Source organism: Nycticebus coucang, chromosome 5 (genome assembly GCF_027406575.1).
Source record: "Nycticebus coucang isolate mNycCou1 chromosome 5, mNycCou1.pri, whole genome shotgun sequence".
NCBI classification, from domain to species: Eukaryota; Metazoa; Chordata; class Mammalia; order Primates; family Lorisidae; genus Nycticebus; species Nycticebus coucang.
In genome coordinates, this window is record NC_069784.1 from 5,007,358 (window position 1) to 5,026,341 (window position 18,984).

General features: G+C 40.3%; 1 protein-coding gene across 3 annotated transcripts in view; it reads right to left on the reverse strand.

Annotated features, from left to right (window-relative positions):
• PTGER3 (prostaglandin E receptor 3) overlaps positions 1 to 18,984 on the reverse strand; it is a 70,461-nt gene that overhangs the window by 35,940 nt on the left and 15,537 nt on the right. For 2 of the 3 annotated variants that reach the window (XM_053592078.1, XM_053592080.1), the window contains exon 2: positions 2,845 to 3,024. The exons of the other annotated variant lie outside the window; for it this stretch is intronic. In XM_053592078.1, the coding sequence (XP_053448053.1) occupies positions 2,845 to 3,024 (180 nt within the window). The remainder of the gene's footprint in view (positions 1 to 2,844; positions 3,025 to 18,984) is intronic. 3 annotated transcript variants of the gene reach the window in all.

An 18,984-nucleotide genomic window follows, 5' to 3' on the forward strand; every position in this document is an offset into this window, starting at 1 on the left:
CATTCACCAGACTTATTTTGTTTGAAAGGTTCCCATTGGCTAGCGTGTCCTCATTCTCCCCCATGCCTAGTGTATAAATGCACCCTTTGGACAATCAGGATTACTTTGTAAAACTGACGCTAGCTAATTTTACATATATTTCTACATTCCATTCATGTCCTTCTTTCCACATGGTTTTCTAGGCCTCTCATCACATTTTATCCACTACTCCAAAGTTCAGGGATTGTCATACCTTACGCATGCATTTCTTCCTGCTTAGATTATGTGCCTGGACAAATGAAGTAGTGAACATAAAAGGAGATAAACTGAGAAACACAGACGCCCTTCTGCTGTGACCGCAGGCGTCCGCCCTCTAACCACAGCTACCCTCCCTTCTGCACATCTCACTCAGCTACCAGGGAAAGGAAGAAATGATTTGAGATCTTCCTTCCTGACCAGGTTTTCCCTGGACTAACAAATGATTGCCTAAATAATGAAACTCACATGTCATTCACACAATGTTTTCCTTTTCCATCTTTCATTCAAGTTTGTTTAAACACTGCCATTCATCCCCCTTACTGTACATCCCCAGGGAAGGAATTTATTTTTGCACTAAAGAACTGGTTTCAAGCTCTTTGCATTTTTGATGTTTGTGCCTTGATGTAACATGATATTCTTTCTATTGAAATCTCCATTACCATTGGAAGTGTCAGTATCCTAAATTATTAATACAAATAAAGCACTTGTACAGCAACATGACACTACACCTTTGAAGATAAACTCATATTGTTGTATTAAATAAGCAGATATCCCTTACTCTATCAGCTCGATGGACTCATAATGGCTTGAAACCCTTCCACTGCGTGGCGGGTGCCTCACCAATGGGCACTCGGTTTTGGTGGACTTTTATTCACTCACTTACTGAATAAATATCTCTTGGACAATTTCTATATTCCAAATGCTAAATACCTACTGTAAAAATAACCTAATCACAGGGACATCACTAAATCTATCTAATTATAAACAAACACAGTGTGTGGAGAACCACCCAAGAAGTAAAGCCTCTTTAATAGAAGATCATTTAAGTGCACCTCTTTTACCCTAAAAAAAAGTAGATAGTTTTGTTTTTTGCTCCATGAGGTGACCTTTAGGATAACTCAATCTTATGGCAGAAAGAGATTTTTATAATGGGGTTTTAGTATAGATTATTTATCATCCTTCTCTAAATCTAAATTAGTGGAACAATCATGATTAATAAATACTCTCAGTGAATTTTGTCTCCCATCTTGGTCTGACGTGCTGACTTAAATTGACTATTCCTGAGTAACCTAGGCCAGTGTGCATATTAATATAATGGAGATATTATACTTGTTAAAGTTAATTCTTCCCCAAATGCTTACTAAGTACAAAGAAAAATGCAATTTTTATAAGGATTACATAAATAAATCTCAAAATTAAAAAAAAAAAACAGAAAAGCATTGAAATAAACTGCAAATTAAAATTTCTCACAAGAAAACATTAACACGCCCAGCCAATGTGCTGAAGAAGGTGACAAGCATTTGTGTAGGTTTAACTTAAAGGGTCATCACATTTACTGTCCAGACTTCTTTAAAAAATGCAACTATCAGAACTTCATGTAGTGATCTACTTGTACCACAAAAATGTCAAACTTAGCTACGGAGGTTTGTATTTATACAGATTGGAGGAAAAGTATTTTAATCATAAATATTTCATTGGAGTTACTTTGAGGAGAAGATAGAGCAAGAGTTGAGAGGTCAATATATTAATTTTCTTATCTTATAAATAGGCCCCAAACTAAGGGACGTCTTCATTGAACCTTCACGGTATTTATTTGTTTTAGAATCAAAATTGGTATGCAAAGATCCAACAGTCTGGATCTTTTGGTAGAATACTTTAGGTGGAAAAAAATCAAGGGAAGTAATCAGAGTGCCTAAATTTAGTGCTCAAATCAGTCCCTAAACGGCATTCTGAAAACTCTCTCCCCCCCCCTCCCCCAGTTGAGTTTTGTGAATCTGCTTCAGGCTCCTAGGAAAGCAAAATGTGCAAAATGCATTCAAAAGAAAGAAACAGTTAGCAATTTGGGTAGTTATAATCTCTGCCATTTCTCAAACAAATGGACTGGCTCTTCTTCAGATAAAGAGTAAACCTCATTTACCAACTCAACCAAAACTTAAACTTTGTAAGATGAAGAGTTGATTGGTTATATTGAGCAACATTTAAATAACATCAGTATCAAAGAATATTATGGATACATCATACATTTTTTCACTCTAATCAAACTTTTGTTTTTAAACGCAAAGGAGAAAAAGTGACAGAGGAAAGAGAGAGAGAGAAAGACAGTAAAAGAAAACGCAGAAGGCCAGCGTCTTGAACAAAACAAACCACTCCCCCTCATCTCCGATGAGACCTGCATCTGAATTCCCCCTGTGTTTAGTGTACTGGAATATTTACTATGTCTGCCCCCCCAAAAGACCAAGATTATTTATAAAATATCTTTTTTTCATCACATAATTAATCACATATTCGGCTACAAATGGCCAAAAACACTAGACTGTTACTAACATATTTTCTTTGCGTTTCGATACTTTTGGCACATAAGGGATTATCTAGGCTTGTCAGATCCTTTAGCTTTATATCAAAAATCCCACTTCAATGCACAAACAGTGGCATGGCAGAGATGTCTAAATTCACAGTAAGGTTTGGGGTATTTGTTGCCAAAAGCTGTAAACATGCAAGTGGATTCAGTGTTTCCTTTCATGTTCCTGTCTGTATTACTTCATTAGATAATGAGATGGGCTGCCCTTTCTGTCCATCGTTAGAGCAGCTGGAGACAGCATTTGCTACCTGGCAGAACTTCCGAAGAAGGATCTTTCTTAACAGCAGATAAACCCAGGGATCCAAGATCTGGTTCAGGGAAGCCAGGCGAATGGCTATGAGGAAGAAGCTACACTCCCTGTGCTTCTCCGTGCGCATCTTGCAGTGCTCGACGGACGTCTGGCTGAAGATCATCTTCAACATCATTATCTGTGACAGAGACAAACAATTGTTCCAAAGGTTACTGAGGTCATGTGCATCGCTGCTCTGCTCTACTTCACACATAGTGGGTATTCAGCAAGTTGAATGAAGGATGGAAATGATTGACTCAAGCAACATTTATCCTCAGGACATGGCCCTGAATTACACAAGACATTCTTAGGGATGTTCCCACATTTGAGTCTGTGACATACGACGTGATGTAGCTTTTTGTAACACACATGTTCTCAGGCTTTTAGTCTTCATAATGTAAAGAATTCGAAAATAACACATTTCAAAATTAGCCAAAGTGATCTGTCTTGTAACAGAAAACACCAGTAGTTTGGCACCTGAATGAGAGCTGACACTTTTAATAACAACCAGAACATGTTTATTCTGAAACTGCCTAACAATAGAGTTACTGAAGAAAAAGGAGAAGCAGGAAAGAGGAAAATAATAACAGTAAAAATACTGTCATCGTTGTTGTTATTTCCATTGGCATTTTCTGAATTCTTTCCATTTATTAGGCACTGTCCCAAGTGCTTCACGTGTATATAATGAACAGCACCAGACAGGCACTACCACCACCTCCTTTTTATAATTTCAGAAGCCAGGGTTTCACGATGGGACTTGGCTGAGCTGGAATTAAAGCTAAGTTCACTAACAACACACTAACAACACATGACACTTGCTCTTTTACTGTCTCTGTCTCCCACTGCACCACACACTGGAATGTAAACTCCACGACGGCAGGGATTTGGGACTATTTTCTTCCCACTTGTATATTCCCAGCACAGTAGATAGTAAGCGCTCAATGAATACTCTGGAGTGAACAAATATTTATATTTGAGGAAATTTAGCATATGACAGATATATAAATATAGTGATAGCTATGTTTGAATAAATATTTATAATTTTCACAGAGGAGAAAAAAATGAATGTTCTTATGCATAGGAAAAATGTTCAAACTTATTAACCATCAGAAAACATGAAAAGTACAATGAATTAAGAAGCCATTCTACAGCAACCAGAGTGACCAAAATGAAAAATGTGACTACACCATATGTTAGTGAGGATGTGGGACCGGGGGGACTCTTTGACACATCACTAGTGGGAGTGTGAGCTGGGGCAACCACCTCAGAAAACAATCAGCACATTTCACCCGCTGCCTCCCAGCAAGAGTACTCCTGGAAATACACTGCCCAGGGTTTCTGCCTCAGGAGTTGTGTATGTATAAGACTGCTCACAGTAGCATTGTTCATAACAGCAGAAAAGCATGAACAACCCAAGCATGGGTTGACATTCACAGCAGAAAAGAGCTGACTTTGTAATTGGCTCCAAAATGTACCTTTCAGACCTACCCAGCTACTGTGCACCTGAAACGTGGCCGGAGCACACAGAGAGGTCAGAACATGTAACATGAGTTACTGATGGAATGAGAACACTCTGAAATATTTTGTTAAATAAAACATTCACATTAATATCACTTGTTTATTTTTACTTTTTAATGTGGCTACTAGAAAACTTAAAATTATACTTTTTTTTCTCACAGCTTATTTGTATTGAACCTCCCTCTCTTGGGGCTCACGCTTACTTACATGTTCTGCCCTGGCTCACGTAACCCAGACTGAATTTAGCATTCTTAAGCACATACGCAGCCGTAATTCCTAAAATGGCACCTTTTTTCTTATAGTCCCCCTGATTCAGCACCTCAGATCCTTTGAATTCTACTTTTCCTTGTCCTCTCCAAAGCTTTTTGCTCTTGTTCCATTTTCATGCTAGCTCAGACATTCCTTTCATCTGAATTACGGCAATAACAGACATCAGGATGGTGCATATTATGGACTGAGTGTTGGTGTCCCCTTCGTTTCTTTTTTTTTTTTTTTTGAGAGAGAGAGACAGTCCCACTGTATTGCCCAGGCTAGAGTACAGGGGCGTCATTTTTTTTTTTTTATTAAATCATAGCTGTGTACATTAATGTGACCATGGGGCACCATACACTAGTTTCACAGACCATTTGACACATTTTCGTCACACTGGTTAACATAGCCTTCCTGGCATTTTCCTAGTTATTGTTACAGGGGCATCATTACAGCTCACTACAATCTCTGGTCCTCAGGCAAGCTGCCCACTTCAGCCTCTTGAGTAGCTGCGACTACAGGCATGTGCCACCCCACCTGCCTCATTTTTCTATTTTTTGTAGAAATGGGTTCTTACTATATTGCCCAGGCTGGTCTCGAACTCCTGGCCTCAGGTGATCAGATCAACTCTACCTCCCAAAGTGGTAGGATTACAGGCATGAGCCACTATGCCTGGCCTTCCTTCAAATCCATGTTGAAGCCCTAACCCCTCGTGGGATGCTAGTAGGAGGTACGGCCTTTGGGAGATAATTAAGGTTAGATGAAGTCGTGAGAGCAGAGCTCCCAGGGCAGGATTAGAGGCCTTAAAGCAGAGGGGGAAAGACCAGAGCTCTCTCCCTCTGGAGAGAGGGGACAAAGGAATACGAGATGGCGGTCTGCAGGGCAGGAGAAGGGCCTTCACCAGAAACCAAATCTGCCAGCAGATTAGACTCCCCAGCCTCCAGAGCTATGGGGAACAAATGTCTATTGTTTAAACTGTCCAGTCTATGTCATTCTGTTATAGCTGCACCTGAAGATGAAGTGTAGATGGAGGTCAACTCATCACAGATTCAGCTGCCTAAATCCCAGCTCTGATCACACCCTCTCCAACTATAAAAACACGAATGTCTTCCCATTGTCTACTACCAAAAGTTAACTCTGGCTTTTCAAAGCCCTCCCCAATACTGCCCCAACTTATCTTTCCAGCCTTGTCTTCCATACGGACTCTAAACTCCCTCTGTGACTCATTGGTCTAGAACATCCCTTTACTCTTTTCACCTCTTGGTCTTTAGTTTTCCAGATTTCTTCCCCTGGAATATTTTCTATCCGAGTACCCATTTTTACTTCTGGGATCCACATCATTCAAGACCATGTCAATCTTCTCTGATCACTCTAAACCATTCCCCTCTGCAGGCCTACAATGTGCTGGTGTGCGCATAGTAGGTATACACACATATTTGTAGACAGACAGATGACAGACGAGACTAGCAGGCAGCAATTTAATGCCCCTCAAAAACTTGGATTCTAGTAAAAAAGGTGGGCCCCTAAGAATTAAAGTGGCTATTACATCAACATGTAGGAACCTAGCTCCGAGGTTAGTGAAATTGATGGCAAGCCGATGAAAAAAGTATTGACATATCAGAATCTATTTGCTCCAGGAAAAAAGACTCCCAGCCACTGGGTTTGAGTATTGTCTACTATTATTGGCAAAGCAGTTTCCTATTGGGAGATGAAAGATGTAACTGGCTATAGGATGTTCTTAAATACCTGATTGTCTTAATTCCCCATGTTCTGTGTCTTCCTTACACTGTAGAAACCAAATAAAATACAGAGATGGATCTCTGAAATCAAAACATTTCCTTTGAGAAGAAATGATTGCAATTCAGGACATCTACACAGACCAGCTGGTCTTAGATACGTCCAAAGAGAAAAGAGGTTAGAGGTTTTACAAAAAGGAGAAACATAAAATATTTCTCTTCATGGACATTTACTTGCACTAGTGACATTCTGGGGGAGCTGGCAAGTGTTGACTGGTGAGTGACAGCAGTGGGTAAAATTAGTCTTACCGTCACAGAAGGTCGTGTTAGTAGCTATTAGATAAAACTAGGCCAAGGATACGGCAAGCAGTTTCAGGAGCCACGCTCACAGAAAATTACATTTTGGGGACAATATTATGTGCTCTGAACGCTTCTTCCCTCTGGCCTCTCAACTCTGTTTTAGTTACAGTATACATAAAGGCTGGTCCAAGTCATAAGATCAGCTTTCCCAGCACCAAGCTGACTGGCCCCAGAGCACATAAGTCAACGGGAAAAGAGAGCTGACCACATGGTTCCTGTATAACCAATTCTGCTCATGTAATCCCAATTTTAGTTTAAAAATACAGGTAGATGATAGAAAAGTATACAGGTAGGTAAGTAGAGAGGCAAGATAAAAAAGAAAGAAAAAAATTTCATAAAAAGGGCACTATGTGCATCCCTGGCCAGCACTGGTCACCTTCATCTCACTGAGTCACAGGGTTTTTTAAAGAGTGTGGGATCTTGCAGTTGTGATCATAAGAAAAAGTCATGCTCCTGGGCTTGTCCATGGTCCACAAACTGCCCCCTAAAGCCTGACCAAAACTGTTGTTTAATACACAAATAAGGAGAGAGGAAGGGGCAGGCAGGCCATAGGTAGCCACATACCAGATTCTGTAATTTTTTTCATTAGAATTTTCCCAAGGAATTTATTCAAAGTAAAAAATAGCAACACTAAATACATGTTCAGACAACACTATCTATGCTAGTGAGAAATTGTAAACACAGGCATCTCTAGCATCAGGTAGAAAATTTAATAAAACAGGGCAGCGTCTGTGGCTCAAAGGGGTGGAGCGCTGGTCCCATGTGCCAGAGGTGGCGGGTTCAAACCCAGCCCTGGCCAAAAAAAAAAAAAAAATCTCTAAAGTTTAATAAAACATAACCAATTTCCATAGTAGCAAATTTAAGAATCTAATAAAAGGAACAGATCAGAAGATAGTATTATGTACATGAAGTTGTGCTGTTATTACAATTGTTCTCTGTAAAACATATAGACTTGTGGAAGGTGAGTGAAATTACTATGTTTAACAATCATTTACTATTAAACAATCATTAAATTAAAAAAATGATGTACATAAAAACATTTCAAACGATCTAAAAAAAAAACCTTTTATTTAAAGGAAGGGGATGACTAGTTCCTTCATTTATAATTGTGCATTGTTATAAGCAAAATGTACTTAAAATAAATATATTTACATGAATATCTTCTGATGCTGGCTCGCAATCTTGTGATCTGAGTACTACCTCCTGCTGCAGTAATGGCCGTCCTACAAAGAAATTCAGCTCTTAGTCCCTAGAACCAGTGACTTACCAAACATGGATAAAAGCAAAACAAAATAAAACGAAAACCAATTTTGCAGATGAGGTTGAGCTTAAAGATCACAAAGTGGGGAGATTCTCCTGGACTAACTGGGTGGGAACGATGTAATCACAAGGATCCTTAAAATTAGAGAACTGTCCACAGCTGCTGTCAGAGGGACGCAACTGCAGAAGAATGGTCAGAGAGGCTCAGAGTTGCTGGTTTTGAAGATGGAGGAAGAGACCCTCAGGTTTAGCAATGTAGATAGCTTCAGAAACCAAAAAAGGCAAGGAAACCTTTCTCCCTTAGAGCCTCCAGAAGGTAATGCAATTTTATGAAACTGTGATTTTTAGCCCAGTGATACCCATGTCAGACTTCTCACCTGCAGAATGTAAGAGGAATCTGTACTGTCTGAAGCCACTAAGTCTGCAGTCATTTGTTAGAGCAGCAATAGAAAACTGACACATGTGTCACAAGGAGCTCTCAACACTGGTAAGAGGGACGGGAAGCAGTGAGCTCAAAAGTGATTAGATTAATCCTTTCTCACAAATAAAACAGCCTGGCAAGCCTGTTTACATTGTTCACTTTCTCAGGAAACTTTTTCCTTTAATATAAATAAAGCAAAAGTAAACTTCACCCTAACTGCCATCCAAATTATCTTAAATTTACAACATGCAAAAAATGAATGCCTGTTATTCCACCAGAGGCATCAGTTAGACTTCAATACTTGGCTGAAAGGTATAAAATTAATATTTTCAATTCAGTCGCCTTTATGGAAAAAATGTGCTTATTAATTCTCTGTTCCTTTTTTAAATAAACCATGGAGAAGTATTGTCTAGCTCTCTTAGCTCCTTGCCAATTCCAATAGTTAAATACTATATTTGACTGCTTACCCTCTCCTCCAGGAAATGTACTGGGTCTGGTTTTTAGAATTATCTAAAGACTTGCTTACATTACATTTATTTATTTTATTTTAGAACATACAGTATTGGATTTCTCTAACCTTATAAGATCAGGAAAATTTACCAGATTACTTAAGATTTCAATTATCTAACATAGCTCTCCTTGCTTATTTTAAAATTAATTTTTAGGTAGCTAATAATTGAAAATTATTTTTATGAGGCTAACATAGTCTTCATATGCCTTACATTGTTTAGTACACTGTAATTTCCCATAATTTACTACTGAGAATGCAATGATTATGAAATTATGAAACCAAGGTCTGTAAGCAATAGCTGGCACACAAGGAGAGACCCCAGCTTTTCCCAGAAATCATGAGATGCGCACTACGGGGATAATTGGAATTAGAGGCAGGGAGCCTGAGACGCCACTTCCAAGTGGCAGCGGGGATGGAAGAGAGGCTCCAAATTCTTTGCTAATTTTGAACATAAATGCAAATTAGCCCCATCTATTGACTTCTCAGGAGCTAAACAGCGATTGTATGTGTTTGCAAATATTTTTTAGACTGTTCAGACTTTAGGAGGAAATTTTTGGCATGAATTAGAAGGTTTTTCTGGTAGAATTAATTGCTCCTTATTAGTCCAAATCTACTTCCCATATGAGCGAGAAGGGACAAACAAAACCAGAATGCTTGGTGGCACAGAGGCTACTTTTTTTAGTACACGTGGGTACACCCACCTGACCTCCCCTCTGGGCTGCCTCATACAAACAGGTGAGCGGTGAGACCGATTCTAGCTCCACAGGACCCCCCCAGGCCTCAGCAGCGCCCTCCTTCAGTGAACAGCAGAGAAGAGAGTTTGTGGGCTTATGATGACCAAGGACGCCACTGTGCCAGTCATCCCTAAATTCTCCATCCCGGACGACTGTCAAGCACAATTACCTTCTTCTAGCCTAAAGCAAAGAAAAAAAAATGATTTGTCCTCTTACCTGACTCTGCGTATGGATTTCACCCCATCGCAGCAGGATTTCCAATTACACATTTAAAAACCTTTAGAATTTCACTTCTTGGCTTAAAAGTGTCTTTGGTTGTAGGCCACACATATTTTGTTGATGATGATAAATGAGTAAACCCAGAAAAGTTAATGTGTGGGGGGAGGGAGTAAAATTGGTCAGCTGCCTTTGGGCTCCATTATAGGGAGTTTATGCATTTCCAGTCCATTCCTAATGTAAGAGTTTAAGAGATGCTTCCTCACAAGCCACTTTTAATCTACGATGTTTTGTTTTCCCTAATTCTCTGTTGTTAGGCTGTGGGAGAATAACCTGCTCTACTGGAAGTCCCTCCTTCTAGTTTGGTTAAGTGCATTTCACTATAATGCGCTGAAACCAGTCTGGGCCCTTTACACCATGTAATTACATAATTTGAAGGATTTTCTTAGGAAGCAGCTCCACTGTGGATTGAGAAACAGCTGTGTCTTTCCAACCTGGTTACAACCCTGTTTGGGGTTGTCAAGGCATCTCTGCCTCTTAGATGCTGCTGTTTTAGGAGCTTCCCTTGCCTTATCCAATCTGAAAACTTTGCAAACAAACAGCTCATGAACATTTTAAAAAATCTTAGTAGGTGTCATTTCATGTTGAGTACTGTGTAACTTCATAAAATGTTTCAAAAGAACAACCGGATTCAGAATCATAACAAATAAATTCTATTGCTGGCTCTGCATTTATAACTTTAAGAAAGTCATTAACCCCTAGACTTTGGTAAACTCACTAGTAAATCATGGGGCTGGACTGAATGGTCTCTGCAATTACTTCTATGGTGCAGCTCTTTCTGATGAAGTCTGGAGCAAAGCTGGAAAATGGGTAAGGATTTAATTTGGAAAACAAAAGAAACCTAAGGGGGAAAGATACAGAATAAAAGACTTAAGTCCTCTGTAGGAAACCCCCAAATGTGGCTTTTGGTTGGAAATAAATGGAGGAGAGAAAAAAATTACAAAGTTAAAAAGTAGACAGACTAAAAGAAAAAAGGACTAGATTCATACAGCGGTGGGGAGAGTTTTTTTTTTTTTTTTTTTTTTTTTTAGGACAAGTAGATTTAGGGAAAGATGCAGACCAAGAATTAAAGGCCTTTTCTAAATCTGATTCGGGGCTGCTTCTATTTGGAGACCAGTTACCTAACTGTGATCTGAGCATTTTCCTTCTGTAAAATGTGATTCCTATGTGCTTACTACATAACTTCTCCATCGACTAGTGCAGTTGCAAAAATGAAAATAAGAATAATTAACACCTTGGACTCACATAGCACAGTCTTCCCACCCCTCAGGCACTACTCACAATTGCCTAAGCTTCCAGAACAAAACGCTGCAACATTCACTGACGGGAGGACAATGGATGCGTCAGGAAATGCTACAAAGAAATGAATGTGTTCCAGCTCCTTCCATGTAAACATGAAAGAGGTAAAGTCTCCATCTTTCTTTAAGGCTGCATAATATTTCATGGTGTACATATACCACAATTCATTAATCCATTCGTGGATGGATGGGCACCTGGGCTTCTTCCATGACTTAGCAATTATGAATTGGGCTGCAATAAACATTCTGGTACAAATATCTTTGTTATGACGTGATTTTTGGTCTTCTGGGTATTACCTCTTTCATGTTTACATGGATGGAGCTGGAACATATTCTTCTTAGTAAAGTATCCCAAGAATGGAAGAGAAAGTACCCAATGTACACAGCCCTACTATGAGACTAATTTAGGGTTTTCACATGAAAGCTATAACCCAGTTACAACCTAAGAATAGGGGGAAGGGGGAAAGGGAGGGGAGGGAGGGGGAGGTGGGTAGAGGGAAGGGGATTGGAGGGATTACACCAGTGGTGCATCTTACAAGGGTATATGTGAAACTTGGTAAACAGTCTGTGAAGCTAGTGAATGATGCCCCATGATCATATCAATGTACACAGCTATGATTTAATAAAAAAAAAAAGAAATGAATGTGCTACATGTTCCTTAAATCTGGGGCAAAGAGAGTAGTTTAAAAACAGACCACTTCAAACTTGCACTTTAAAAATGTGTGGTAATGGCGGCGCCTGTGGCTCAGTGAGTGGGGTGCCGGCCCCATATGCCGAGGGTGGCGGGTTCAAACCCAGCCCCGGCCAAACTGCAACCAAAAAATAGCAGGGCATTGCGGCGGGCACCTGTAGTCCCAGCTGCTCGGGAGGCTGAGGCAAGAGAATCGCATAAGCCCAAGAGTTGGAGGTTGCTGTGAGCTGTGTGAGGCCACGGCACTCTACCCGAGGGCGGTACAGTGAAACTCTGTCTCTCAAAAAAAAAAAATGTGTGGTAATGCAGAATCATTATTCAGTGCCCCAGTGGGGTGGCTCACAATTATAAAGGACCTGCAGCCCCCATCACAATATTTGCACGTAAGAATTTCCTTCTCGATTAGTATGAATTGTAAATTCTGTGTGATTTGGCCCAGTATAGCTTGATACGCATGTTATAGCCAGATAAATATTTATCTACTTAAACCGTCATAGAATGCTAATAACCAAGTATTCAAATTCTGGCTAAAGGCGGAAGGCTAACTCTGTCTTACAAACGTTCTCATTCCTAGGATTACAGATGGCGGATTGGGTCGCTGAGAAACATGTAAGAAGACCGATCGTTACTTCTTTACTGTATTTTGAGCTCAAATGTCAGGGGTACAGGAAAGTCTAGACAACACATCTTTGTTCAGGATTAAAGAATATTAATCCCTGAAAATGTTTAGCTTTAAGAGTTTTTCCTCCCAAAATACAGTTTCATTTAAACCCACAATATTCAGTTTTACTATAATCCACTCAGAGAACCACAGTATCAGGGACAGTTACTAAATGCTTAAAGGAAAAAATCAGAGCTGTGCATTAGTTTTGTGGGCAGGGATTTTCACCTCAGTATAAAACTGGAAAGTTAGAAAAACCTAAATGGCTGACCATAGGGCACTGTTTAAATCATGGAACATCCACTATACCCACAATTTACACATATTCCAACACTGACATTTGAAATCATGTTTTTGAAGAATAGTAACATGAAGAAATGTTCAGGATGTGAAACATGAAAATAATTGTTTATTGCACTGTAAATACAATCCAATTTTTAAGAAGTAACCCTGTGTCTATGTAAATATACATATTCAAAAGTATATAATACACACACACACACACACAGAGAGAGAGAGAGGAAATACTAGAAGCAGTTATCTCTGGGTGAAGATTAGGAAAAATTCTCTTTTCTTCTTTATCTTTTTGTTTTTCGAATTCTTCACAGTAAACATAGTACTTTCCTCCCGTCAACAGCCCTTGGTGCAGAGCCCAGCAGAGGGGCCAGGCATTTCTGGAGGGTGTGTTAACTAGAATCCAAGTTCCTCATTTTTCCACTTTAAAAAGTATTAAAGTAGTTGGAGGTTTACTTATCAATCGTCACCTACTCATTTGTCAGTAAAAGTTTAGTGTCACGATCTGTCCCAGAGCTACAATATGGTCCTATCAGCCTGAATCCTTCGGTTCAGGGTGTGCAAGAATTCATGCAGTTTGCTAAATGGAACGTGATATTCAGTGTTAGTTACTGGCCTCTGGGGCTGACTCTGTGACATGCAAAGGAATCCCTCTCTGCGCCGCAGTCAGCACACACTGCCAGCTAACAACTGGGCTTCCAACCTGCTGTGATCAAATCTTACTAACAGTGCAGCATGTCAAAATGACACTCTCCTGAACTCTCTGCTGTGGGAAGACTGAGTAGACGCACCTTAGACTTAGGATGGATGCTGAGCCCATGCAGGCAGATTCGGCTCTCCTTAAATTCATGGTTTCCAATTCCGTATCGTCTGTCCGTCATCTCTCTCCCTTCCTCCCTTTCTCTCCCCCCTAAAAAATGGAATCCTGCCTCAGGAACCCCTCTTACTGTCAACTTCAGCACCTGCAGCCGTCCCTTCCTCTTTTCCTCTTATTTGGGAAAGGATCCTTTCTCCTAGCTGAGGCTAACTCAATCTGTGCCGTGGAATCTATCCTGAATTTTATTCCATCCTGAATTTCAGAAACTTTATTTTTTCAATTTTCCCTTTCTCTTCTGTAATAAACTTCTCCTACTTGGGGCTTTGTCCCATTACCATTTTAACATTTCTGAATTTTTGCCACCTTGGGAAAATAAAACCTTCTGTGGAGTTCTCACCTACCTGCACATCCTGCTTCAGATGTTACAGTCGAACTTCTCAAAGGAGTCGTCTGCCCTCTTTATCTTCACATTTACTCCCAAACCTGCCAACAGCCTGACCACAGTGCTCACAGATCTCCGGTAAGGGCTGTTCTCCAGGCCACAAACAAGATGTGGGATCCACTGGAGAGCCTTGTTTAACTTGACGTCTCCATGACATTAGGTCTAGTTGAACACCACTGCCTTCTGAAACATTCCCTTCCTTAATATTCAGGTCATCATTTGCTCTGATTTTCTTAATCTAATTTTCCTGCCACGTCTCTAGGTGTCCCTCTGCCGTCTCTGTGGGCTCCTGTTTTCTGTCCATTGTGAACATCTCAGTATCTTAGGGAGTCTCATCTTCTTGCTGTGGGTAAACCGGTGGGGTGGCTCTTCTGTCCCAATCTTCAAAGCCCATCCACACCTCTTCTTTGAGACCCAGACTGATCCATTTAGCTGCTACAGCACAGCTCTGCCTAGATGTCGTCCATCCAATTCCACATGTTCAAAACTGGAGTCACTATTTCCACGGTGCTTCTCCCTAATCCTGCCTATCTCGGTGAACCCCGTCGTTGGGAGGCAGCAGCCGGGGTGACCCCGGATTCATTCCTGTGTGCCTCCCCTTCTCCTCCCTCTCCACCGCCCACCTCACTTGCCATGTTTCTCACATCCAATCAATAGAACAGCTCCAGTTAACCTCTTACTTTTTTAAAGTCTATCACTTCTCTCGTTTCCGCTCACACCTGACTGTGAAGTCCCCACCACCATCTGCCATCTGACCAGTCTGTGGAGCCCTCCAGGCCACTGCTTACACAGGAGCATTGGTTGTGTTATTCCACCTTGAAAAGTTCTTCATTTATACCCATTGTCCTGAGCATGAAGTCCAAACCCTTAAATTCGAGGCTCACCATCACTTAGCAGCACCTGTGGCATGCCTGAGCCTACAGTTCCTCCCCACCGCTTACCTCTGCACCGACCTCACAATCATCTGAGACTTCCTTCAATGCTTTCTTGCTTTGGGGCCTTTACAAAACGTGAACGAGTAGCTCTTAAAACTCTTATTCTCCTCTTCTTCACTTGACTAATTCTGACTTATTTTTTGTGTGGACTTGAAATATCAATTTATCTTGTGTTTTCGTAACACAAGCAAGTCTTAAAATAGTCTTTACCTTGGTGTGTGTCACACTTTATGGGGGCAAGACATGATTGCAAGAGGGACTTTACCTAACAATTGCAATCAGTGTAACCTGGCTTATTGTACCCTCAATGAATCCCCAACAATAAAAAAAACAAAAAAACAGTTTCAACTTTAAGATAAAAAAAAAATAGTCTTTACCTGGACCCCCATAGCTCTCTACTCTACCTTCCTTATTATCCCTAAACATTTTATAGTGTTGCTGTTCATCTATTCACCAAAATATGAAAACTGTAACCATCGCAGGGATCACTTCTATCCTTGAGGTATATCACTGCAAGGCCAAGCCCAGTAGATTAATAAATGTATTTTGAATTAATAAATGAATGGATCAGAACAAAGGTACGTTGCATCCTTCCCATTTGGGAGTAAAAGACTCTAGCGTTTCCATCCGATGGACAAATCTACCCATATCCAACCCTCTTCAGGACTCTGGGCCCTTCCTCTCTCCTTCCCTCCCTTCCTTCTTTCAACTTTCTCCTTTTTTCCCCTTCTTTCTCTTCCTTTGATTATAATTAGCTAGAAGGACGGCTTCGATGGAGGTGCTAATTAACTATCAGCACATCTTATCCCTCATTATTTTAAGTAGACTGTTGTGGTGTTCACGTCATAGCTTCAGCAGTAACCCTGAGGCTGGAAAGTTGGAGCTATAGGATCAAAAGGAGCAGCAAATATTTAAAATAAATACACTGACTATAAGAAAGGAAGACTTTCTATTGCCTACTTATTTTATAACATTTTCTTCATAAATATAACCCAAGGGAAAAAAAAAAAACAAAAGAAGATATTATGCCTATCAATACAGTCTTTCATAAGGATACTTACTATCAAATTTTTAATGCATGGTATCAAAAGTCCGTTTATTGCTATAAAAGTGTTACATATAATTCTAGCACTCCTTGCTTATAAAATTCTTGCCCTCAAATGAGACTATACCTCATTATTATACTTAACATCTAAATAATAATACAAGCTGTTGCTGACTTACAAACATCTGACCTACGTACAACTCACATGAATGGGGGCTATTACAGTAAGTCTTTAAATTATAAACGTCCACTGATATACAACTTGCACTTATGAACAGAGGCTGTTATGGGTTATAGGGAAACGTACCCATTACAACTTACACACAAGTTCAACTTAAGAACAAACCTACTGAACCGATCTCATTCATCACCCAGGAACTGCCTTTAACAACAGCAAACAGCAACAGACACAGAGCCCTTCCTGTAAGTCAGGGACTTACCCACACTTGTGAGGCAAGTGGGCTGCAGAAATTGGTGTCCTCAGCACTGGCACTTGGTATCCCCCAAAGAAGAGAACATCACCAGAAACGTCTGCAGATTTTCACCTTCACAAAAGCCAAGCAATAAAAGTGTGGGGTGAACCCAGTTAACACAGCTCTCTTTAGAAAAGTTGAGGCTTTGAGGCTGAGCTTCCTGTCATGCTTAGGAAATCACAGAATAGTCTAATGTCAGCAGAGCAATGCTCCTGGATGACGCCTTAAGCCTCTCTGGTCATGGAACTGCATTGTGTGATTAATCAGACCTTGCTTATATTAGATGAATATTCGAAATACCCCTCAGTGGTCTAGGAGATGACATATCAATAGCAGTTTAATTTACTACTTGCAAATTCCTGCCAATGTCAGGCTTCTGGTGGGGATTAGCATCAGGAACTTCCTAACACTAATCCATTTTCTTTATCCAAACACAAAATACAACCCCTACCACATTGACTGGCTTTCTTTACAGCTGACTCTTGTCCTGTTGACTGTAAACAGGGAGTGAGTAATATTCATAGTCCCTGAATGATAGTAAATGCTATGTCAGTATTAGCTGCTGTTTTGTTATTTTTACTATTATTAGATTTAAGTGTAATAAAGGGAAGCAAAGGTGTATGAATTCAAAATAGGAAGAAGTGGCCATGACATACCACGGAATGGTAACCTGCTACACCCGAGAGGGACGTGGGGCCCTGTGTAACCTTATCCCCCATTTACCTAATTTATATAACCCTCTGCAGCAGGATCTTAATACATCTTCACTCTCACTGCAGGCAGGGGAAAACCACTAAGTTCCGTGTGAAATTTACATCAACAATGGTAAACTTTATTCTGCAAAACAATCTCCTGAAAAGAGCCTGCTTGATCTCGCTTTCCCTTTTCAGAAAACTAGATTTTTAAAACCTCACTTCAATGATGGGTTAGCACTTACACTTTCATACCAGGTTGGAGGGAAGTGTGAAGAAGACGCAATTCACATCATATGGAAAGATATGGAGATCATATGCATCATATGGGAGATGGAAAATGACCACCTGTTCTGGTTTCCATGCTAACCCTGTCAGGCTGTTTTTGTCTCATCTATCGCTTTCTTTGGATTAATACCAGTTGGTCCAATAGCAAAGTAAATAATAGGAACCAGAAGAAAGAAAACACGAAGAAGAAATCTATTTTTGCCATGACTCAAATGCCTGACTCCTATGAAGATCACAAGCTCCTGTAAAATAAAATAAACAGACCCCTAACACCTGAATGCATGCGCTGCCCTACCTCCTTACTGTCTGAGCTCAAGAAAAGCAATTTTTACTGCACTTCTGAGTTCCTCAGGGAAGATTTTAAGTAATTCTAGAATTACGCCCACTACCATGTTAGGGAAAATACTTGGAATGAATTCATTGAAAATCCTATATTCGACATAGGTTATCTTCAAGAATGGATTTGCAAGGATTAGTGAATAAATTCTATTGGGACTTGGAAATACCAGTTCCCCATCTTATTTAAGGGGGACACCTCTATTTTTATCTGCTTCTCTAAAGAGATTTATTGAAATAGTTTCCCCACCAAAGAGCAAGTGGAAAATCATTGGTCTAATCCAGCACTATCCAACAAAAATATAATTCATGCCACAAGTGTGAGCTATATGTATCCTTTTGAGGTTTGTAGCAGCCACCTTAAAAACAAAAAGTGAAAAGAGGTATGTTGGATTTTAACTTGCCTCAATATATCTGACGTGTTATTTCAACATGTAATCAGCATAAATATTATAATGAGATAGTTTACATTCCACCTTTTCTACTAAATCTTCAAACTCTGGCTGTGTTGTTCACTCACAGCATCTCAGTTTAATCACATTCCAGCTGCCTGATAACGGGCAGTGCAGCTTCAGTGCTCAGGGCTTTCTGAGGGCCTCCCACACACAGTCTCTTAGTTAAACCGCACAGGTGTTGTCACTGAGGTGGCTACTCCTGGTTTTCCCCCATCATCCATTCTCTCATCTCCCTTTCTCATCAACACATGTATTTTCATTGGCGCTTATGTGCTCCAGGGCTGACCCCATCCCCAGTTACAAGGGGAGGGGGGGAGGGATCATACCAGCCAATGAGATCCAAAAGGAAGTCCCCTAAAGACACCTGGGGAAAAGTTTCTCATTTTTAGGAGAGAGCCATAGAAAAACACAGCTTTTCACTCCTGCTAGACTTAATTAACCAGGAAGTGTGAACTAGTATTTATCCCACCACCTGGGCGGTACAAGTCATAGCATGAAGCCAAGACTTTACAGCAAAAGAGAGATGGGGCAAGCCTTGCTCCCTGATGACAATGCTGAGCCTTCAGATTAACCAACTCTGAAGGCTGCCCTAACCCTGAACTTGCTG